Raw genomic sequence first — 24,433 nt, 5'->3', positions numbered from 1 at the left:
TTAAGGGTCCATGGGATTCAAAGAGCACGGGGTGTTATATGCAACTGATGAATCACTGAGGTTTACCTCTGAAACTAATAATATGCTATATGTTAATTAATTGAATTTAAATTAAAAAAAATTGTATCAGTAAAAAAAATGAAACAAGTAAAACTGTCCCTGTTTGCAGATTATATGATTATCCACATAGAAAATCCCAAATAATCTACAACCAAAACTTCACTGAACCAAAAAGTGTCCAATAAATGCCTCATTTTGCTTAAGTGAATCTAAATTGGGTTTCTGTCACGTGTAACTGAAAAAATTATTTATTCATTTACCCATCAATTACTTATTGAATGCCTAAAATTTGTCAGTAAGTGTTCTAGACAACTGTTGTAACGCATCACAACAATGATGCATCAGCAAACAAAACAAATTTCTTACTCTTAAGGGTGGTGGTAAGAGATGTAAAAAGTTAAAACAGATTAAAGAGAAAAATTGAGGCATGCTATTTTAGAAAATGTAGTAAGGGAAGACCTCTTTGATAGGATACCTCATCAAATGGGGATTTAGCCAAGGGGTATCTAAGGGAAGAGTGTTCCAGGAAGTGGAAAAAATCCCAAGGCTGGAACATGCATGGTATGTTCAAAAACAAAACAAAACAAAACAAAAAAGCAAGGGTGCCAATGTGGCCCCAGCTGAGTAAGGGGAGGAGGAGCAGGTGATGGGTCAGAGAGAACCCTGTGCCAGATCACACAGTTCCTTGTAGTCAAGGTAAGGACTTGAGATTTTACCTGGAGTAAACTGGGAAGTACTGCAGGATATGAGCAAAGGAGCAACCTGAGAGCATTTATGTTTAGTCCTGACTAGTTCAACAGATAAACACAGGAACTGGTTCTCTGAGGTGTAGAACAACTCAAATGCGCCACTTAACTTCTTTCTTTTCCATTTCAAAACTCTTCTATGTCCTCTTCCATACTTTGTTCTTTCTTCCTTCTGAGATAAAACTTGCTCTACCCCTTCACAAGTCCAAACCCTCCAGCAACTCCATGGTCACTTCCCTTCCTGTGAATAAATTACTTTCCCAGTCCCCACCCCCTCACCAGCAAAACCTTGCAGTGTATTTAAATCATTAACTATGAATTGGAGGGTGGCAGGAGATTGCATAAACTTTGAGCATAATCTTAGCCCAGCACTCTGGCTCCTCCCTCTGGAATATCTCCACCAATCCAGAAAAGGCCCTCTGGGTATGTCTTGCTTCTCCCAGTTGTCAGACTACTACTTCTCACTCTTCTTTTGGCTACTGCCAGGACTAACACAGAAGCGAGAGTTCAAGTTTCAGGCCTGCTCTCCCAAGAAACTGGTCTACCATCACCTCCAGCTGTGTCGGAATCCGTCACTTTAGTGAGTACCACCTTATCTGTCTCCTATGTAAGGTTTGCCGGTCTGGCATGCACACTTTTGAGCCAAGATAACAAAAAAGCAACCAAAAGCAACAGACCAAACGTTCTCATGGAAGTCTTAGGCAGCCCAAGTGTTTCTATCAGAATTTCTCAGCTGTTGTGTAAGTCTATCTAAGAGTATGTGCACACAAAAAGCTGTAAACATAGGGGTGCCTGGGTGGCTCAGTGGGTTAAGCTCTCCTCTGCTCTGATGTTTATACGATGTAGAACTTGCATGTCAGATGAGACCACAAAGACTTTCACACCCAACTGACCAGCAGTGGTACTTTCTTTCTTAGAAGAGTTTTCTGTGGCTCAGTGCAAACATCTGGACTCCTATCTCAACTCTTTTACCTACAAAGCATATTGGAAAGCTGGAAAATAGATGTTGTGAAGTGCTAAGATTAACAAAAAAAAATTTTGTTGAGGAGAAGGCAATCATTATCGCTGATCAAGATGATGCTGATATTTTCTTTTTGGTAGAACAGACTGGTTAGGCTCATTTTAAGCTCCAACTGACTGGTCAATTTTCTTTTCAATGTATATTTGAAGGATTCTAAATGTAGTGGAGGAAATGGTCTCAAAATTTCATCTTAACTGCACAATAATGGAAACAATTCAAATGACATCAGTAGGGGACTGGCTTAAGAAATTATGGTGCAGGGGCGCCTGGGTGGCTCAGTGGGTTAAGCCTCTGCCTTCAGCTCAGGCCATGATCTCACGGTCCTGGGATTGAGTCCCACATGGGGCTCTCTGCTCAGCGGGGAGCCTGCTTCCTCCTCTCTCTCTCTCTGCCTACTTGTGATCTGTCTCTCTGTCAAATAAATAAATAAAATTAAAAAAAAAGAAATTATGGTGCAGTTGTTCACTGGAATGCCATGCAGCTCTTTAAAAAAAACAAAACATAAAAGAAAAATGAAAAAAAAAAAAACAAACAAAATGAGAAAAGATCCTGATGCACTGACATGGACGGACCGTCAAGAATTTGTTATAAAAAAATTTTAAACTAGGGCGCCTGGGTGGCTCAGTTGGTTAAGCAACTGCCTTCGGCTCAGGTCACGGTCCCGGAGTCCCGGGATCGAGTCCCACATTGGGCTCCCAGCTCCATGGGGAGTCTGCTTCTCCCTCTGACCTTCTTGCCTCTCATGCTCTCTCTCACTGTCTTCTCTCAAAAAAAAAAAAAAAAAAAAAAAAAAAAAAAAAAAAAAAGACAATAAAAAATGTTTAAAAAAAAATTTTTTTTAAACTATAAGAACAGTGTAGTATTCTAGGCTACCTGTTGTGTCAAAGTGGTGAAGAAATAAGGATCTATAGTCATCTGCTGAAATAATTGGAAAGAAATCCTAAAAAGATACATAGAACTAATCATAGTTCCTGGAGGGAGTGGGTTGGGATGAAACTGGGCAGCTGTGAGATGGGGGAGGGAGAGGGCATTTTTTTTTTAAGGCAGGGTGAAGGGCCAGATGGAGAGGGAGAGAGAGAATTGTAAGCAAGCTCAATGCCCAGTGTGGAGCCAGACATGGGTTGAACCTCACAACCCTGAGATCATGAATTGAGCGAAAATGAAGAGGCAGGCACTTAACAGACTGAGCAACCCAGGCAGGTGGGCGGTGGGGGTGGGGGGAACGGCACAATTTTTCACTCCAATTTTTAGCATTTGAATATTTAACATTTGAACCATTTGAAGACCTTCTCTAAAAAATTGAAAATAAAGAGAAAAAGTCACAACACTAAAAACACAGTTTTAAGTACTACTTAACTTCTTCCTTCGGTTGGAGGAGTCCTGACACTAATTCTGTGATACGGGAGATAACTTGCCAATGTGTGGGCTCTAACTTGCCAGCAAACAGCAGAGAAGGGTGGTTCCCTCTCCACTCAGCCCTCACTGCCAAACAAGACAACAGTGGGAGGCAGTACTTTACTAATCCGAAACCCTTCGAAACCCTTGGAAAAAATCTTACCTGGGAAACCATTCACCTCAGTTTGCCTGTATTTTTTTAAAGATTTTATTTATTTATTTGTTACAGAGAGAGATCACAAGTAGGCAGAGAGGAAGGCAGAGAGAGAGAGAGAGGAGGAAGCAGGCTCCCCACTGAGCAGAGAGCCAGATGCGGGCTCGATCCCAGATCCCTGAGATCAAGACCTGAGCTGAAGGCAGAGGCTTAAACCACTGAGCCACCCAGGCGCCCCAGCTGCCTGTATTTTAATGTTTTATATCACCCAGTTCTCAGCGATTATCAATATAGATCATCACTGTCCACAAGAATGTTCTGCAATGATAGAAATGTTATGTGTTTGCAGTTACCTATATGCAGTAGCTACCAGTCACATGTGGCTGTTAAGCATTTGAAATGCAGCCAGTGTTTTTAAATAGTACTAAATTTAAATTTAAATAGCCATATATGAACAGTACACATAGTCATATAAATCTGGTTAAGCAATAGAGGTACTTTTCAGGTCTAATATAACATTTAGCTATAGAAATAAACCATATACAAAGTTCTCCCTTCTGAAATAAATGATGTCATTTATTCATTCAAAAAATAAGCACATACTACAAACCAAACACTATGTTATTTCCTAGGGATAGTACCATGAACATAACAGACAAAATACCCACCCTCACAAAACCTACACTGTAGCACCAAAGATCAGAGAACTACAGCCCATGAGTTAAATCCAGCCTTCTCTCTGTTTTTATATGGGCTACAAACCAAGAATTGTTTTTTAAAGATTTTATTTATTTGGCAGACAGAAATCATAAGTAGGCAAAGAGGCAGGCAGGGTTGGGGGGGAAGCAGGCTCCCCACTGAGCACAGAACCCGATGTGGGGCTCGATCCCAAGACCCTGGGGTCATGACCTGAGCTGAAGGCAGAGGCTTTAAACAAACCACTGAGCCATTCAGGTGCCCCACCAAGAATGGTTTTATTTTATATTTTCAAATATTTCAAAAAAGTCAAAAGAGAAATACTAATTCATGACATATGAAAATTTCATGAGGGGCACCTGGGTGGCAAAGTTGGTTGAGTGTCCAACTTTTGGTTTGGGCTCATGTCATGATCTCACCGTTATGCGATCGAGCCCTGCATCAGTAGGGAGTCTGCTTGGGAGTCTCTATCTCCCTCTCCTACTGGCCCTCCCCCTGCATATGCTTCCTCTCTCTCTCAAATAAATCTTAAAAAAAAAAAAAGAAAGAAAATTGCATGAAGTTCAAGTTTTAATATCCATAAATGGGTTTTGTTTGGAACACAGCCATGCCCATTTAGTCATGTATTGTCTGTCAGTGGCTGCTATCTCAACCAGAGTTGAGCTAAACTGTTGCCACAGAGACCATATGGTGCACAAAGCCATATTTACTATCTGGACTTTTACAGAAAATGTTTGCTGACCCCCACTCCAGTGGGTGGGTAGTAATAGGCAAGACATTATGATAAGCACTTTGCATGCATTATCTCATTTAATCTTTGTGACAATTCTCTGATAGAGGTTCCTGCTCTGATAGGGGTTCCCTGCTCAGTGGGAAGCCTGCTTCTCTCTCTCCCACTCCCTCCGCTTGTGTTCCCTCTCTCACTGCGTCTTTCTCTGTCAAATAAATAAATATTTAAAATGTTATTTATTTATTTATTTGAGAGAGAGGGAGAGAGAGTGTGTCATAAGCAGGGGGAGGGGCAGAGGGAGAAGCAGGCTTCCCGCTGAGCAGGAGCCCGATGTGGGGCTCTATCTGGGACCCTGAGATCAAGATCTGAGCCAAAGGCAGACGCTTACTGACTGAGCCATCCAGGTGCCCAAGAAGGTACATTTCTCACCAGCTTCCAGGTGATGCTGATCTGCTGGCTCACAGATCACCTCTGGATCAGTGATTCTCAACCTTGATTTCACGTTAGCATCCTCTGAGGAAATTTTTAAAATATGATGCCCTGGCCCCACCCCTAGAGATTTTGATTTAATTGGTTTAAGCCCCAGGCACTGGTATTTAAAAAAAAAAAAAAGCTTTCCTGATGGTTCAAATACACATCCAGAGTTAAGAATCACTGCTCTACTGAATCCTATTGAACTATAGTAAAGAGAACACTGAAATGGGAATCCACAGACATGAGTTCTAGTTCTCACTCTGACATGACCTATTGAAGTGAGTTGCTTCCCCTCTCTGGGGTTCCATTTTCTTTCTGAAAAATGAGGAGCTCAAACTGGATGATCTCAGAGGACTCAAGCTCAGTGACTTGTCAGGTCATCACACAAAGATGTGGGAGGGTCAGAAGAAGTACCTAGATATCCCCGTGCACTGGGTGCAGCAACATGATGCCTGAACACCAGGCCCATTTAGGATTAAACTTATGGATGATATCCATTATTTGGCAATGCATCAATACAGAAACTCTTCCACATGGCCACGCTGCCTTACATACTGCACAGCTAGAGCTGCAGTTACAAATGACTTAATGATAGGGTGCCTGGGTGGCTCAGTCGGTTAAGTGTCGGCTTAGGTCAGGATCTTAGGGTTGTGAGATCCAGCCCTGCATTAGGCTCCATGAGTGAGGCCTGCTTAAGATTCTCTCTCCCTTCCCTCTGCCCCTCCCTCTATAAAAAAATGATTTAATGATTGTGAGAGTAGTATTTCATTGTAGGAAATTTGGAAAATTACAGAAAGTATGAAGATGAACCCTATCATCTCTAGAACCATGTTTTTAACAACCTTGTTTATGAGGTCTCAGCCAGGTAAATGACATCATGATCAGATGAATTCCCACAGAAACAGGGAGGGCTAGGTGGCCTGGAGGGTCCTCCCCCACAAAAGTCCCAAAGGTTGAAGACCTATGATGACATCTCTGGTAAACGCAGCTCCAAGTCTGGACTTGAAGGTTGTGTGGGCTCCTATTGGGAGCATGGGAACTACAGCCTATAAACTAATGATTTTTGACAGTTCTTTCATGCCTAATTGGTACTAGGTTACTCAATTTCTTCACTTATGGATTATCCACTGTGGAAATTTCTCCTTAACATGTCTCTATGACTTTTGAAATGCAGGTGAAATATATTAGATATCTTTGCTTTCACTGGGAGTAACTGGGTGACTCAGACCTTTACTTCTTTTGAAATGCATATGGGAGACAACAGCATGCAGTACATAGTCAGGAAAATGGGCTGGGACCAGACAGCTCTAGGTTCAAATCCAGCTAGTGCCTTTGTGGTGTACTGAATGTTTGTGCCTCTCTCCAAATTCATATCTTGAAAACTTAACCCCCAAAATGTGATGGTATTTGGAGGTGGGGTCGTTGGGAGGTAATTAGGTTTAGATGAGGTCATAAGGGTGAGGCACCAATGACGGGCTTAGTATCCTAACAGAAGAAGAAGAAAAACCAGAGCTCTCACTCTCTCTACCATGTGAGTACATAAAGAGAAAGTGGTCATCTGCAATTCAGGAACAGAGCCCATACGGGGGAACTGAATTGGCTAGCACTTGATCTTGGACTTGCCAGCTTCCAGAACTGTGAGAAATAAATGTTGTTTTGTCCAGCCTGTCTATAGTATTTTTTTATGGTGGCCAGAGTTCACTAAGACAGCCTCTTAGTAATGTTTTCTATCTAAACAGAGATGATAATATCCACTTCACAGAGTTACTCTGAAAATTTACTAATTTCATATGTAAGTAAAGCACTGAGTACAGTGTTCGAAACATATTGAGTGCTCAGAGAATGGCACTTGTATGATGACTATAAATAATAATAATAATAGAACTTAGCTACTTTGTGGTATGGCTACCTTTAGGACAGAGACAAATGCATGTTCATTAGCTTGTCTTTTGGATGAACCGGTTTCTGTGGAAATCCTGAGTGCTAACACATCCAGCAAGACTGATGCTAGCTCTTGTCACCATGGAGACATTACTTCGTGTCAAGTGTTTTCAGCGCCTCGCAATCCCTGGTTCTGTGAGAGTACTACATAAAGATTATAGAACAGTTTCACCTCAGAATTTTTCCAATTATGAATCTATGAAACAGGAATTCAGACTGGAGATTCCAGAGTATTTCAACTTTGCTAAAGATGTCCTGGACGAATGGACCAATGTGGAAAAGGTAAGGATCAAGGGCCAGTCCAACTACAGTTTCTCAGATAGAAGTGATTTTGCCCCCAGAGCAAATGTCTGGAAACAATTTTGGCCAGGGATGCTGCTATGTATCCTCTAATGCACAGGACAGTCCCCCATAGCAAAAAATTATGTGGCTCAACATGTTAATAGTTTCATAGTTGAGAAAGCCTGGTTTATAAAAATGTATGATTATAGGTTAACTTCTCTTTTTTTAAGATTTTATTTATTTATTTGACAGACAGAGATCACAAGTAAGGCAGAGAGGCAGGCAGAGAGAGAGGGAGGAAGCAGGCTCCCCGCTGAGCAGAGAGCCCGATGTGGGGCTCGATCCCAGGACCCTCGGATCATGACCTGAGCTGAAGGCATAGGCTTTAACCCACTGGGCCACCCAGGTACCCCTATAGGTTAACTTCTTAAAAATACCCAAAATTAGTAGTATGAAGGTCAGAAATGGTAGGGAATAAGGTATAGATATAGCAATGAGAGAACATAAAAGAATGAAAGAATTCTAACTTTTTGGGAAGAAAAACAGTCAGGCTAAATGAAAAATAACATGGCTCCTGACAGGGGTGCCTATGTGGCTCAGTGGGTTAAACCTCTGCCGTCAGCTCAGGTCATGGCCTCAGGGTCCTGGGATTGAGTCCTGGGATCAAGCCCCGCATCAGGCTATCCACTCAGTGGGGAGCCTGCTTCCCCCCACCCCTCCTTTGCCTACTTGTGATCTCTCTCTCTCTGTCAAATAAATCAATAAAATCTTTAAAAAAAAACAAAAAACAAAAAACAAAAAAACAAAAACAAAATCTGGCTCTTGACAGCTAGAAATGAAGACCCCAGAGTTATTTCCAAATTTCCCCATGTGATCTAACTAAAGACCTATGAATTTTCTTCTGAGAAAATATTCCACTGAGTCAGTTAAAATAGAATTAAGCTGCATCAGGAGCTTTAAATCATCTGGTTTGCCTTTCCTCAGGCTGGAAAGAGACCTTCCAATCCAGCCTTCTGGTGGATAAATGGAAATGGAGAAGAAGTGAGATGGAGTTTTGAGGAACTGGGATCTTTGTCTAGGAAATTTGCCAATATACTTACAGAAGCCTGTTCCCTGCAAAGAGGAGATAGAGTAATTGTGATTCTTCCCAAGATCCCAGAATGGTGGCTTGCAAATGTAGCCTGTCTGCGAACAGGTTAGTAGTGTTTGAAATCTGATTACATTTAAAGTAGACTGGATGGGAGATCTACCAAAACTTTAAGTAATCATGAGACATTTATTTGGATAAGTTATTTGAGGAACTGTATACAATATAGTATTCTTCTCAGGAACCTTAGATATGTGTTGGAAACACACCATATCTTTTGACCTAAACTAGGAGTTAGGTTTTTCATAATGAAATAGGTTTATTAACCAAATGCCAATCAACAATGGAATTCCCTCATACCTACCACTGCTTCCCTTCTATAGACCCACTGTCATCTGAAACTCAATGCAGCCACAAACTCAAAGTTCTTGTTTCATGCCTTTATTTCTCTCACGGTTAATTGCCATTCATCTGGTGCCCAAAGCAAGCAGCTGCTACTCCTCCTTCCAAATCAGTTCCTACATCTTGTAACTGTAACTCTGACTTCCTACATGTCCCCAGAGTCCTCCTTCTTCTCCAATCCCATTACCATTGCTTTAGTTCACACATTTGGCATCTCCTGAATGGATGTGCCCCAAAGTCTCCCTATTTCTGATCTTGTGTGTGCCCACACCGTACTCCAATTCATCCACCATAGCTAGCGTTCTTTCTAGAGTGCATATTTTATCCCGTCAATATGCTGCTTGATGTTATTTAATAATTCTCCATTGCCTACTCTGTAAAATCAGAACTTCTTCAGGTGTGTCACGGAAGGTTTGATCTCCTCCCTTCATTGTTTTCATACTCTCTGCTCCAGCCATATCAAATGGTTTCCTATAAGGTTCATGATCTTTCTCTTTTCCTGGATTTTGTGCATACTATTTCCTGTGCTTGGAAAGCCTTTCCGTCACGCCTAACCACCTGGACAACTTCTATTAGATTTTCAGGTCTCAACTCTAATGTCACTTCTCAGGCAACCCTACCCTGATATCCCAATTCAGGTGCTTTCTTTTTTGACATCCCCTAGAAAACATGTGTACGTTTCTATTTTAAACTGTACTGTAGTGTCTGAGTGTCTATTTGGAATAAATTTGTCATTCCCCTAGGACTATATATGTTCCTAAAAGCCAATGACTAAGATAGCCATGTCTGTACCTTCAATTACCAGCATATAGTAAATGCCCAGTAAAATATTTGTTGAATTAATTAATATCCCTACTGTTTTAATAAATAATTATATTGAGTAAACATTCTTAATTCATCATAATTACTTGCATTTGAGAGTTACATGTTCTCATATCATATGTACCAATGAATTGTACACTAGAGTAGCAGAACCCACTTTTAACAGCTTTTTTTTTTTCTTGAAACAAAGTGATAGCTTTCATGAATGCTGCTTAAGTTCACTGTCTTAGTAAAGGGGCAACATGTTGGACTGCCAGGACCAGAAATCCATTTATATTAGTTCAGTAAGGAAGGAAAATTATTGAACATCTACTGAAGGATCTACAGGGGACAAAAAGTACAGACAGAGCAACTGGCTTCTTTCTCCATTTCTTTTGCTTTGAAGCCATAGGACCTCCTGTCTCTGGACTTCTTTCTTTCTCCTGACTCTTGACTTCTTTCTAATAACACATGATTTCTTTGCTCCTCTTCGTTTTCCCTGACATGTGGCTTGGTTTGTTACACAGATGCCTTAGCCCCTAACTCTGTATGTCTTAATCTACTCAGTCTCTTAAATCAAATACTTGAGGCAGAATCTGACTAGCATGGCTTGGGTTGGGCCAGTCAGATGTGGTCGGAGGCAGGTGCATCTGATACAAACATAGTTATTGAGGCTGCAGAAAGGAAGGCAGATTCTCTTGGAAGGGAGAATGAAAGGGAGACAGTAAATGGTAAATCTAACATACTAACAATGCTGAAAATAAGCATTATCTACCATCTAGATAGATAGGCTAGGCTTTCAAATCCTGTTGCCAAATTGAATCACAAAAGTTACTTTTTTCATCCACCAAACAAACTTCTGGAAAAACTTTGTCTTTTCACGTAGATCTGTTAACAGGGAGAGAAGGGACTACTAGTACCAGAGTCTTTTGACCTTTCATGCAAATGTACATATTGGTAATATCATTTTGTACACCCTATATCATCACCATGGTAATAAGAGGCCTTCCCCAAGATTTACACTCGATCTTAGCCAAAGGCCAAGAAGCGATGTCCCCCGACTAAGATTTAAAGTAACATTTTGTTCCCTGGCAAGAGACTATGTAATGTTTCCCTAAATGACTAATTTGGACAGGAAGTAGTTTTAATAGGTAAGACTGTCACTATTAATAGGTTCTTTAAAGATAGAATATGAATAATGTATTAGCAGGAATTAATTATCTAAGGGTGATGTGTTTAAATAAAGTGCTTCTGCTAGGCATGAAATGCTGGTAGTGGGCTTGTTCTTACAGAGTGCCTTTAAATTATAGAAAACTGTTAGGCCATGGTAGGCTAATTAATTATCCCCAGATGGATCATCTCTAAGGAATGACCTTGGAGTTAAAGATTCATAAACAATGCTGCATTGCCTGATTAGAAAAGAAAGATATTCTGAAGAACTTTGGGGTTTGGTCCTGGATGTCTGTTTCCTGAAGATCTCCACTGGAGGGGACTGTCCTACCCCAAAGGGAAAGACAAGCCAGTGTCAAGAGTCCAGAAATGAGCAGGTACATGTTCTTCAATCTTCCATTCCTGCTGTGATGCTGGGAAGAGTAAGCACCACTGTGCAGTGCATAACTTCCACCCCTCTCTCTAGGGTCTGGACTTGAGAGTGGTAGAGCCCGAGATATAGATATGGATACATTTAACTATAGATACAGATACAGATACATTCTTGAAATTCCAATAATCCTTTGAGAAAATAATAGCTAAAATTCATTCAGCACTCTTTACACATTTTAACTCATTTACTCTTCATTAATCTTACAGAATCCCCATTGTACGGATGTAGAACCTGACAGTCATAGAGATGAAGTGGCTTTTCCAAGGCCAACCGATAAGACTGTTTGGCTGCAGGACAGACTCTTAACAACTATACTACACTTACAGTGTAATTTACAGCAGGGAGAAATAGAGCACTGAAAAGATGAATGCCTCAATCCCTCCCTTTGGAAAGAAATCATAAAACATTTACATACGTTTTAAAAGGTGCTGGACTGAAGTAGTTAAGTGTACAGCTGTGGGGTCAGGCTACAGAGTTCAATCCCTGCACTGCCACTTTCTACTCCAGTGATCTTTGGCAAATTATTCATAGATTTTTATGGTGGTTTTTTTGTAGGGATTAAATAAGTTTAAACGTGCAAACTTACACTAGCATCTGGCATTGAGCCAATAAATATTGGATAATATAACTCTTCAATCAAAACTGTCTTCAAAAAAAAGAAAAAAAACCCTGTCTTCAAGCTGAATGTTACAAATGGTCTTCAGATGGAAGAAAAGTAGCCAGCATTTAACATGCTTTCATGTTCAGTCAAAAGGGACACAGATATTGAGATGCTTTGAAAGGCAAAAGCAGAATAATGAAAGGAAGGCAAATAGATACCCAGACTGGTAAACTGAATGGCAAACTCATTCTGAGACACAGAGAGGACACAGGAGCGATCTATAGTACAGTAACTAACAGGGTAAAGAAAATCCTTCCTTCTATATGTTCTTTTCTTCTGCTCCTTCAGGGACAGTTTTAATTCCAGGAACCACTCAGCTGACCCAGAAAGACATTCTCTACAGACTGCAATCTTCGAAAGCCAAGTGCATTATTACCAATGAAGTTTTAGCCCCAGCAGTAGACGCTGTTGCATCTAAATGTGAAAATCTGCACTCCAAGCTAATTGTGTCTCAGAAACCCAAAGACGGGTGGGGGAACCTCAAGGAGATGATGAAGTGAGTAGTCATAACTGTTGTGGGACAGCTTCCCCAGAAAGAAAGGGAACAACTGAAAAGGTATTCAACCCACAAGTGATCAGAAAAATGAAAATTAAAACGAGGCAAAGGGAACAACTGGTGATTACTCCTGCACTAATAATCTGCAAAGCTCTGAGGCAAGCAGGAGCTTGTGGTTTTTGTATGTTAGGATCTTGAAGGAAGCAGGCCCTGAGATAGAGATCGGTTGTGTAAGAAGTTTATTAAGGATTTGTCTTGGGGTCAATATCTATGAAAGAAGGGCAAGGGGGTGGATTGAGCAAAGGAAGCAATTTATCTGCCATGCACTCCCAGAAAAACCTTCAGCTAATCCACTGGAACCTCTGGGGCTTGGATAGTCCTCCAATGCTGTTCCAACATAAAGCAAAAGGTCCTGGCCTTTATACACCATTACTGATCAGTAACTGAGTGTGTGCTTTCCCTAGAAGGAAGGGATGACCTCGAGCGAGGCAGCTCTCTTCAGCCAAAGCTATCTCTGAATAGGGCTCCCAGCAGCTGTGGGGAGTAAGTCCTTGGTTCCTGCAGCCGAATCTAGGAGGTGCATTCATAGCACCAACACAGAGCTGTTATCGTCACCCAGAGAAACTGATCATAATCAGTTCTTATATGTAGGCTATATCATTTCCTTGCAGATACCAACACTTCAGGTTATAAATAAGAACACTTAAAGTTAATGGATGCTATTATAAAACTAAGTTACACTGATGTTCAGTCCCTTCTGTGGAATGCTTCCAGGGGTCACTCAGCACTCTCGCCCAGTATTGGTTCTATCTTAGCTTTAGGTTGGCAGCCAGTTCCCTCTCTAGAATGAGCTTCCCACCTTTACCCAAGGAATTGGGAGTATGTTTGCAACTCCATACTTATTCCTATCTCCTCTGAAATAGCTAACATTCACTGAGTTTTTACCAAAAGCCAAGTACTGTTCTAATTTAAAATGTTATACTTGCAACTTGGGTAACATTTATATGGCTTTGGTTATGTCCCAAAAACTGTTCCAAGCATTTCACATATATTAACTCATTTACATGTTGCAATAACTTAAGAAGGGGTACTACAGTAATACACGTAAATAAGGCCAAATGCTAGGATTTGGCAGAGTTGGGTTTCAAACCCAGGGAGTCTGGCACCTGAGGCCACACTCCTAACTGCTACGTTTACAGCCTCTAGTGGTGAAATTGGTATGATAACCCCACCTTAGGTTTCTATAGAAATGAGAGGTACACAGCTATAGGTACTATTTTTAAGGAAAAAATTATGGAATCATAGACTAAACACTTAGACTAGCTTCATTAGGCTTTTCTATAATAACAACTTTTTTTTCTATAATAACAACTTTTCTATAATTCTTGTAGCCTGGATGTTTCTTACTTTTTTTTTTTTTTTTAAGATATTTCATTTACTTATTTGACAGAAACACAGCGAGAGAAGGAACATAAGCAGGGGGAGTGGGAGAAGGAGAAGCAGGTTTCCTGCTAAGCAGGGAGCCCAATGCAGGGCCAAATCCCAGGACCCTGGGATCATGACCCAAGCTGAGGGCAGACGCCCAATGACTGAGCCACCCAGGTGCCCCTGGATGTTTCTAATTCTTTTTTTTAATTAAGATTGTATTTATTTATTTGACAGACAGAGATCACAAGTAGGCAGAGAGGCAGGCAGAGAGAGAGGGGGGAAGCAGATTCCACACTGAGCAGCGAGCCCAATGCAGGGCTTGGTTCCAGCACCCTGAGATCATGACCTGAACCAAAGGCAGAGGCTTTAACCCACTGAGCCTCCCAGGTGCCCCTGGATGTTTCTAATTCTAATGTTTCATTCTCAGCCCAACACTCCCAGGTAAAATTTCTATGCTTTTTAGGCACCGTATGTACAGAGCTTACCTCCTCTCAAGTGCCCTAATGTATGACCTATTAGCAGCCCAGTTATCCATTGGATCTACATCCGATTCTTGAACAATGTGGGAATCACCATCTTGCCTTATACCATCACCCATGACTTCTAATCACATACTCACTTCCTTAAAAAAAAAAAAATCACTTGAAAACATCCACAGTGAAGGGAAAGGGACTATTATCACATAGTCTTGATTATAAGATCATAGATTCCTCGTTCTGCTGACGGTATGATAAAACACTTGAGTTTTTTAAAATGCTTCAGCTCTTCTTTATCACATAGTAAAAAGCTATGAAACCAATTATAAGCCTATTATAAATGGGCTTTGATGACAAAATTTAGTTTAATTCCAGAAAGCACCTATGAAGATAGAGAAAGAGATGCCTTTTACCTTGGAATTCAACCTAAGTCACCGGAGCCTGATCCATGAGGTGAAGAGGTCCATGTAGATGGTTTCTTGAATTCTTTTCTGTGGTAACAGTTCATGATGCCACATGCAATGTGCAGAATCAATGTAGTTCTTCCTTTGCAGACACGCCAGTGACAGCCACACCTGTGTGAAGACAAAACACGATGAGATGATGTCCATTTACTTTACCAGCGGAACAAGCGGATCCCCTAAAATGACTGGACACACTCACAGCAGTTTTGGTTTAGGATTATCTGTAAATGGAAGGTACCTTCACAGAACTCCAGCTTGACGTGTCAAAACTACAAAGGTGATGATTCACTTGTTGATCTTTTCAATTTGTTCTCCTTATATGGATCAGGACTACTCTTTGTTTTCCCAGGTTCTGGCTGGATTTGACTCCTTCAGATGTGATGTGGAATACCTCAGACACAGGCTGGGCAAAGTCGGCATGGAGTAGTGTCTTTTCTCCATGGATCCAGGGAGCATGTGTATTTGCACATTATTTGCCACGTTTCGAGCCAACTTCCATCTTGCAAGTAAGGCCCAGGGCGCAAGAGGTCACTATTCAGGAATGCTTTAGCAGTGTCCCTGACAGGACTGATGAATAAAGCAACTTGCAGAAATCAGAGTAGACAACATGGTTTAAGATATTTCACACCTGGAAAGTCAATTATCCTGAAAAGATATTCAAAGGAAAGGTGTGAATGCATTTATGTTGGAATAAACAACATTTAAGTTGTGCTGTGCCTACCATAAACGTTTAGGGACTTATTTTTAAAGTTGCAGTAAGACTAAGAGTTTACTTCTAAATTGCAGACACTTTCCAAGTTTCCCATCACAGTCTTCTGTTCAGCACCAACTGCATACCGAATGCTTATACAGAATGATATGACCAGGTAAGCAGGTTGGTAAATAAGCACTCAGTGGGGTTAGGGGAGAAGAAAAGGAAGCCATAAAACAAAGGCTATTTCTGCCTAAAAACGTAGTTCCACGTTGGTAGGTACGGAGATTAACAATCTCTTGTCCCCTTTTCCTTCTTGCTCTCATTCAAGTCATAATTGTTAGGTCCAGGGCAGGCTCCCCCAAGCAAGAAGAGGAAAGGGAGGCTTCAGCCATGGGTGTACCCCTTTGGAGCCCAGTGGTTATGGATAAAAGGTGTTTAATCTTTTAGATGATCAATGTTGCCTGAGCTGAGAAACCAGAAAAATAACCCCTATTTGGAACTCTAGTCCAGCAAATAGGAGAAAGGATAGATGTCTTTTGCTCTATTACTGATTCCATTTGAAAGGGTGCATTGGTAAATATTTTTGAATTGTTAAAAATTTTTTAAACTTTTTGAATAGGGAGTATTTCATACAACATAAAATTCAATAGGTGCGTAAAAATACAGAGTGAAAGTCCTTTTTCTAAGCCTTGTCCTCTGTCTCAGTTCTCCTCTGTGAAATCTGTGCAAACGCAAGCCAGTATGCCAGTATTCTCACCCTTTTATAAACATAAAGGGAGGGGCGCCTGGGTGGCTCAGTGAGTTAAAGCCTCTGCCTTCAGCTCTCATTATGATCCCAGGGTCCTGGGATCAAGCCCCGCGGGGAGTCTGCTTCCCTTCCTCTCTCTCTGCCTGCCTCTCTGCCTACTCGTGATCTCTGTCAAATATAAATAAATAAATAAATAAATAAATAAATAAATAAACAAAACAAACACAAAAAACATAAATGGAAACATAATATGTTCACGGTTCTGTACCTTCCTTTTTTTGCCTAACAATATATACTGGAACTGTGTGCTATCCAGTTCTATCCAATATGGTAAATATTGCCCCATGTAATTACTTAAATATAATTTTTTAAAAATTTTAAAAAAGATTTTATTTATTTATTTGACAGAGAGAGATCACAAGTAGGCAGAGAGGCAGGCAGAGAGAGAGGGGAGGGAAGCAGGCTCCCCGCTGAGCAGAGAGCCCGATGCAGGGCTTGATCCCAGGACCCTGAGATCATAACCTGAGCTGAAGGCAGGGGCTTTAACCCACTAAGCCACCCAGGCCCCCCTCACATTTAATTTTAATTAATTAAAAATTCAGTTCCAAAGTTGCACTAGCTATGTTTCAAGCGCTCAGTAGCCACATAAGGCTAGATGATACTGCAGTGGATAGTGCAGTTAATAGAACACCTGGATTGTGGCAAAAATTTCTGTTGGACAGCACTGTCTAGGAGTTTTCTTTATTCTTTTTTTTTTTTTTTACCGCTCTATAGTATTCCATTGCATAATATTCCACAGTCAATTTAACCACACAACTGGTAAACTGTTTTTTTAAATATTTTATTTATTTATTTGACAGAGATCACAAGTAGGCAGAGAGGCAGGCAGAGAGAGAGGGGGAGGCAGGCTCCCTGCTGAGCAGAGAGCCCGATGTGGGGCTCGATCCCAGGACCCTGAGATCATGACCTGAGCCGAAGGCAGAGGCTTAACCCACTGAGCCACCCAGGTGCCCCAATTGGTAAATTTTTAATCACTGATTTAAAATGTTATCATGTAGCACCTTCCCTGAGGTGACATGGCTTTTTTTTTTTTTTTTTTGCAACAAATCATACACTCCCAAAAAATAAAAGTAGGGGGAAATAAAGGATGTTTTAGGAGTCACCTTACAATGTTAGAATGGTTTGTTTCTTTTGTATTGGTGAGGGGAGGAAGGAGGGAACTAAAACACACTTGACATTGAATTTCTTAGAAGTAACACTAATTTTCATTTCTCTCCATTTTTTCTCCATAATTTAACTTACCTGTTTTCTGAGAAGCTATAAATTTAAAAGCTTAAAGCACTGTGTGAGTGCTGGTGAACCAATCAATCCTGAAGTGACTGAACAATGGAGAAAAAGGACAGGTCTGGATATCTATGAAGGATACGGACAGACTGAAACGGTATAGGACCTCATTGAAAAGACAAGGCTGGACTCGACTTAGCTGGATAAATAAAAACTGATAAATAAATATAAATAACTGATAAATAAATTTTAAAATACGTGTTTATTATATCCTTATGATTGAGAGATAGGGAGGAAGGTGAGTGGTTAGAAGAATAGTTAAAAAAAAAGTTGTAAGGGAAGCTAGCTGCATAAAAGCTCTGTAACAGATACAGCTGTTTAGCCATATACTGAGAAAAGCCACAATAGAGCCGATCAGAAGGCATTACAATATATTTTAAGTGAAAGAATACTAGATCTACAGAAAGATTTCCCCTTATGTAAGAGGGAACTCTCTTAGTCAGGGCTGCCTCAAAATGTAAAATGCTGAGCTCCTTGTTACTTGAAATATTAAGAGTTCACTAGATAACTCCTTGGCAAGTATATTTCTAAAAAGAGTTATTTAAAGAGCTTGTAGAAATAAGAATAAGAAAGAATTCTAGAGGAAATGAATAAGCTACTAACAAGACTGATTATTATGTAAGGAAAAGGAGGCATACAATGGAGCAGATAAGGGAAAGGTTGAAAATTTTTTCATAGCGTATCTTTTTATAATGCTTCAATTTATAAACCATGAGAATGCAGTGCCTGGTCAAAAATTAAAATACCTAAAAGTGACAGATGTATAAAATAGAAGCAGCATAATAAGTATCATGCTAATATGGGTACAAATGTTTTCATTAATGTGGATATTTTAGTATTTATCAATTTACTAAGTGTTGTAACTTTATGTATTTGTTTAGTGTCTATCTCTACACTCCACGAGAGCAGAAATTTGTTTTATTTTGAGCCTTGCTCATCATAATAATGATGATCATCAATAAATATTTGTTTAATGAATGCATGGTAGATGAATGAATGAATTTTAAGTTACTTATAATGGCACTTGATTCTTTTTCCTTCTGAACTAGGTGCTAATCTGCGGAAATTTTAAGGGAATGAAAATTAAGCCTGGCTCAATGGGAAAGCCGTCTCCTGCTTTTGATGTTAAGGTTTGCACATCCCCTTCCAGGAGAATATTTAACAACCCAATCTGTTTACCACTTACCCCACTCTACCCTCTGCTACGCTCCTAGTTTTGGCGATGAGTTCATGCTGCTTCTATGACATCTTAATTTCCATGTAATGGAAATGGATTAGAGACATTAATTTAATGGTTTCCATTTTTTTTTTTTTTGCAAAGAAGTTTCTTGTGCCAAGCAGTTATAGGCATTTTATAAATATTAATCTATTTGATTCCCAGAAAGAACTTATGAGAGACATTACCAATATAAGAACCATCTTAAAATGGCTGAAGGGAAGTAGGAGATACAGGCTTCCAATTATAGAATAAGTAAGTTACAAAGATAAAAGATCAGCATAGGGAATATAGTCAATGGTATTGTGTCATATTGTATGGTGACCCAGGGGGGCTACACTTGTGGTGAGCATAGCATAATATATAAACTTGTTGAATCACTATGTTGTACACCTAAAACTAAAATAACACTGTATGTCAACTGCATGTCAATAAAAAATAAAAAAGAATCATTTTATAGATGAGGCACAGAGAGGGAAGGAATTCACCAGAGGTCACATAGCTAGGAGTTACTAGTGTTGGGATTCAATCCCAAGCAATCTGGTTCCAGTATCTGTACTTTTAACCACAACCATCACATTGCCCTTTCTAACAAGGGAGGTTAAGACCTTCTAAGGGGTTCAAGTAGGCCAAAGAAAGCTACAGGTTATAGTAGCTGAAGTATTTTTCTCCTTACCCAGCCCTGCCTGGCCATTTCCTGGCTCTCTGTAACCATGGCTGTTATTACCACCTGATCCCTAAGGAGCATCCTATTATCCCATCTGCACAATTTGGACAGGGTTAGAATTGTTCTCAGATCGGCAGACCCAAAGCTAGGCATAGCCAAAGGAACTTACACTAATACATAAGAGAAAACCATGGCATAGCAATGAAAACACAAAATAGATGAGTCTACAGAACAGAACACACAAAACCAAACCTAAATGAGGCGTAATTACAGATTAAATCAATCTTCCGAGGCTTTTCTGATCATAAGGATTACACAGATACTTGTTAAAAAATACTAATTTTCAGGCCCCTTCTAGGTGGGACCCTGAAATCTGTGTTTTAAACAAGCATCCCAATTCTTACGATCGGGTAAGTTTGAGAAAGTTTGAGTAAGTTTGAAGAGGATTACTGATGTCAACTTATGGAATAAGCCAGATCTGGGTTCTCGCCCTTGCTTTAACTTTGATGAGAACCTCGTCTAAAAGTAGGCTTGCCTGGTGGTTCAGGTCTGGCTCTGAGCTTCATGAGCTGAGTGTCTTTGGCTGAGTGTCTCTGGGGAAGTTACTAAAGTCTCAGTTTCCTGATTTGTAAAACAGGGACTAGAGAGACCAACTTGCCTCGGTTTTCCTGGGACTTACTTGGTTTTAGCATGGAAAGACATACATCCCAGAGACACTCTCCTGCTTCAGTCCCAGGCAAACTGGTGGTTGGTTGACCTAATAATAACAGAACTGATATCATAGGCTTCTTGTGAGGATTAAATGAGATAACATCTCTAAAGAACAAAGGGTTTGGCACATAATATAGACCTAAAAGATAGGTGCCATTATTATCATTCCTCTTTCCCTTGCATTTCCTTCCTTTGAAAAGCTTTTCTAAGAAGAGATGGTAAAGGAGTCCGGGTTACATTCCGTAAACAGGCTTAACAATGGTTCGTTGGTTTATAGGCAGCCTTAGATTAGAGAAAGAAAAATTGGTAATTAAGCATTATCATGTCTGCATTGTAAGTAATCAAGCTGGCATTTCACAAAGCTGTGTTCCTTTCTTCCCTCTTAATGACAATTCCCAACATGCATTGCTGTGAAGGTCTCACAGGTGCAGCTGTACTCACAGTGATCCAAAAGCAGTGTATCACCACCACCCCACCCTAATTTGAGCCCAGTGGTTTTCTGGAGCAACTACATTTGAATGCAGAAAGGGTGTGGCCAAGAGGAGAATTGCTCTGTCATGCATTCCCAGTCAGCATTACTAATTTTTCCCCCAATTTTAAATTATAATAAATACACATAAAATATACCATCTTGACCATTTTTAAGTGCATAGCTCAGTGGTATTAAATACGTTCATAATATTGTGCAATTATTAACAAGATCTAGCTCCATAACTCTTTTCACCTTGTAAAATTGAGACTATATCTATTAAATAATAACTTCCCATTCCACAATGTCCCCAGCCCCAGCAACCACCATTCTACTTTCTACCTCTGTAACTACTATGTATAAGTACCTCATATTAAGTGGAACCAGTATTTATCTTTTTGTGACTGGCTAATTACACCTTAGTATAATGTCCTCAAGTCTTATCCATGTAGCATGGGTCAGAATTTCCTTCCTTTTTTAAGGCTGGATAATAGCCCATTGTATGGATATAACACATTTTGCTTTTCTGTTCATTTGTCAATGGGTGGTTCTTTCCACATTTTAGTTATTGTGAATAGTGCTGTGATCAACATGGTATATAAATATCTCTTCAAGGCCATGCTTTTAATTCTTTGGGGTATATACACAGAAGCAGAAATGCTGGATCATATGGTAATTCTATTTTTAATTTTTTGAGGAATTGCCATACTGTTTTCTACAGTGGTTATACCATTTTACATTCCCAAAACAGTGCACAAGGGTTCCAATTTTTCCACATCTTCACCAACACTTTGTGTTTTTGATAGCAGCTAAACTAATGGGTGTGAAGTGTATCTCTTTGTAATTTTGATGTGCATATTTCCCTAAGGCAGCTACCTCCATTTTCAACTTTTTCCGAAGGGCTCCTATTACTTCTCTTGTTACCTAGCTAAGAGCATCTGCAATGACAGTGTGGCATCTGGGGATGTGCTCCCACCAGCTGGGTATCAGATTCTTGCAACTTCAAAGCCCAAAACCCGTAATTTTCATGTCTAAAGATTTTTAAGGTCACTTGCATAATCTGGAGATTCTCGCCAGAAATAGAACATTTGCCTCTTCCTATCCATTAAAGAGTAGTCTATTTTAAGTATCTGGAACTCTTTTCTTTCTTTTTTTTTTTTTTTTTTTAAGATTTTATTTATTTATTTGACAGAGAGAGATCACAAGTAGGCAGAGAGGCAGGCAGAGAGGGCGGGGGTGGGAGGTGGGGAGCAGACTCCCTGCAGAGCAGAGAGCCCAATGCAAGTTCGATCCCAGGACCCTGAGATCATGACCTGAGCCGAAGGCAGAGGCTTAACCCACTGAGCAACCCAGGCACCCCAGTATCTGGAACTCTTAAAATATCTCCTTTCCATCAGTAATTCCTTGATACTGGAACCAAATGTTCTTTAGATGACTGGGTGGGAATTTATATATTTTTTTATTTATAAGAATGTAAAAGTATGATTTTACTTTTAGAATTCTTCTGCCTTTCAAGTTTCTTTTGGGGACATAGCCCATTTCCATCTGGAAAATGCCAAATAAGTATTATACCCCTATTTTCCACACAAGCCACATCTCAGATTTGAAGGCTCTTGGTGGATGTCCGTAAAAGAAAGTAGAGGGTTTCATATTTAAAGATAGCTAAAAGTTATTTAAGGCAAAATGTGGTACATGAGTTAAGTGATCAGCCTGAAAAACGTTAATCTGGGTTTTTCAAAATTGGATTGAACTCATTGGAGAACCTGCAGAGAAGTGTTGTGACGAAGAGGGCAAGATCTGGAGTGTGATTGCTGAGATTAATTCCATCTCAGTTATACACTGTGTTGCTTAAATTCTGCACCTTGGTTTCCTCATTTAAGCACGGTAATAGCGCTAACCAGATAGAACTGTTGTAATGACTAAAGAAAACAATATATGTGAAGTACTTAGAGCTGTAGCATTTATTAGTTGGAATGCAGTCAGGGCCTAGGTAATGCTAGCTACTGTCAGTTTTTCACTGTTAGGTACTTCAGGGAACTAGGAGGACTCGGGAAAAGGTAAGAAAACAAGGCTTCTGGCATACTCAGCAGTGTCTCAACCAGAGAACATTCCCCTTTCTCTGCTTCTTATATTGGGCTCCTGAAGTAAGGTTTTGTTTGTTCCATAGTTAAACAACGTTTGTAAACCAGTAATGAAATATTTACTTGAGAATAAGACAACCAAGACATACCGCATGATAAAAGAAGGTTGTAAAACAGTGTATTTATGAAGTGATCCTATTTTTTCCTATCTCTATATTGTCTCAAAAAATATGACCAAAAATGAGATTATTGTTAGATAGAATTAAAGATGATTTTTATTCTTTATATTTTGCTAACTTGCATTTTGTCATGTATTTTGCACTAAGAATTTAAATAAACAGATTTCTCTTGAGAATTTAAAGTATACCTAAATTTTTTTTGGAAGCCTGTGTTCTTAAATGGCAAAATACAAAACATGCAAAGTAAAATTTTAACATGCACCTTACATAAAAATTTCCTTAAATGAATTGTTCTATTTTATCCTAGATTGTAGATGTAAATGGCAATGTTCTACCTCCTGGACAAGAAGGAGATATTGGTATTCAAGTTCTACCTAACCGACCATTTGGCCTTTTTGCTCATTATATAGTAAGAGACTTATTAAATAACCTCTTATTTCCTACTTATTTCTCAAAAGTGCTTGGTATTGATCCCTATTTGCCATAAAACACACCCAGGATAGGTACTTTAGACATATCTTGAGAGATTCATTGTCCTGAATATTAATTCCTCAGACAGGAAACCAAAGAAACATTCAAATGCTTGTTCTCCAAGGCTAGATCACTGCTCCAGGCTCATGAAGGTAAGAGAAGGGAGCCTTCTCTGTCTAGAAAGACAGCCTTTTTGTATATACTCATCCTCTACACAGTAAAACAGCACCTAATCATTTTCCTGAAACCTGATTATTCTCCCTTCTTGAGTGAGAGGGATAGAAAATGGGGCAGTGAGATTAAGAAATGTCTTTCACTAGAGGCCTTCCAAGTTCCCTACTGTTTGCAAACCTATTTTCATCTATGATGGAAGTAAACAAATTATAGTGAAGTTTACATTGATATAATCACAGGTCCAGGTTCTACTTATCAGTGAATTTTAAATTTTTTTTTAAAGATTTTATTTGACAGAGATAAAAAGAGCACAAGCAGGGGGAGCGGTAGGCAGAGGCAGAGGGAGAAACAGGGACAGAACCCAGGACCCTATGATCATGACCTGAGCTAAAGGCAGATGCTTAACTGACTGAGCCACCCAGGCATCCCTACTTGTCCATGAATTTTACATAATATAACAATACTTCCTTTTTTCCTCCCACCAAAGTTCTGGTTTTGTGTAAAACAAAACAAAATGTAAAAACAAAGTTTATTCTTTATTAGGTACTGGTGCTTTCTTTTAACTCTTGAGTACTCACCTCTCTCTTTTCCTCCCAGTGTTAGGTATTAACCACCCAAAAGACTTAATTACCCCACACCTTGGATCCTCAACTCCTGCAGTGTTTAGTGATCCATCAGAGAAAATTCTCAGGGGGGCACGTGGTGGCTCAGTTGGTTAAGCAACCAACTCTTGGTTTCCCCTGAAGTTCTGATCCCAGGGTC

General features: G+C 39.8%; 3 protein-coding genes across 3 annotated transcripts in view; 2 read left to right on the top strand and 1 right to left on the bottom strand.

Annotated features, from left to right (window-relative positions):
• Positions 1-1,299: 1,299 nt before the first annotated feature.
• Positions 1,300-24,433, top strand: part of ACSM3 (acyl-CoA synthetase medium chain family member 3) — a 27,671-nt gene continuing 4,537 nt past the window's right edge. Inside the window, exons 1-10 of the mRNA XM_032327477.1 lie at positions 1,300-1,386; positions 7,192-7,499; positions 8,484-8,694; positions 12,342-12,549; positions 15,008-15,151; positions 15,267-15,423; positions 15,704-15,783; positions 17,677-17,800; positions 18,753-18,833; positions 23,334-23,435. Coding sequence (XP_032183368.1) covers positions 7,281-7,499; positions 8,484-8,694; positions 12,342-12,549; positions 15,008-15,151; positions 15,267-15,423; positions 15,704-15,783; positions 17,677-17,800; positions 18,753-18,833; positions 23,334-23,435 — 1,326 coding nt within the window. The 5' untranslated portion in view covers positions 1,300-1,386; positions 7,192-7,280. The remainder of the gene's footprint in view (positions 1,387-7,191; positions 7,500-8,483; positions 8,695-12,341; positions 12,550-15,007; positions 15,152-15,266; positions 15,424-15,703; positions 15,784-17,676; positions 17,801-18,752; positions 18,834-23,333; positions 23,436-24,433) is intronic.
• REXO5 (RNA exonuclease 5) overlaps positions 7,444-24,433 on the top strand; it is a 67,531-nt gene continuing 50,541 nt past the window's right edge. Inside the window, exon 1 of the mRNA XM_032327468.1 lies at positions 7,444-7,499. Coding sequence (XP_032183359.1) covers positions 7,468-7,499 — 32 coding nt within the window. The 5' untranslated portion in view covers positions 7,444-7,467. The remainder of the gene's footprint in view (positions 7,500-24,433) is intronic.
• The window catches only part of ERI2 (ERI1 exoribonuclease family member 2), a 22,672-nt gene continuing 13,658 nt past the window's right edge, over positions 15,420-24,433 (bottom strand). The window contains exon 9 of the mRNA XM_032327471.1: positions 15,420-15,562. Within this exon, the coding sequence (XP_032183362.1) occupies positions 15,554-15,562 (9 nt within the window). The 3' untranslated portion in view covers positions 15,420-15,553. The remainder of the gene's footprint in view (positions 15,563-24,433) is intronic.

This window comes from Mustela erminea, chromosome 20, assembly GCF_009829155.1.
Source record: "Mustela erminea isolate mMusErm1 chromosome 20, mMusErm1.Pri, whole genome shotgun sequence".
Lineage (NCBI taxonomy): Eukaryota > Metazoa > Chordata > Mammalia > Carnivora > Mustelidae > Mustela > Mustela erminea.
The sequence above is the reverse complement of the archived record's forward strand: the minus strand, read 5'-3'. Positions and strand labels throughout refer to the sequence as shown.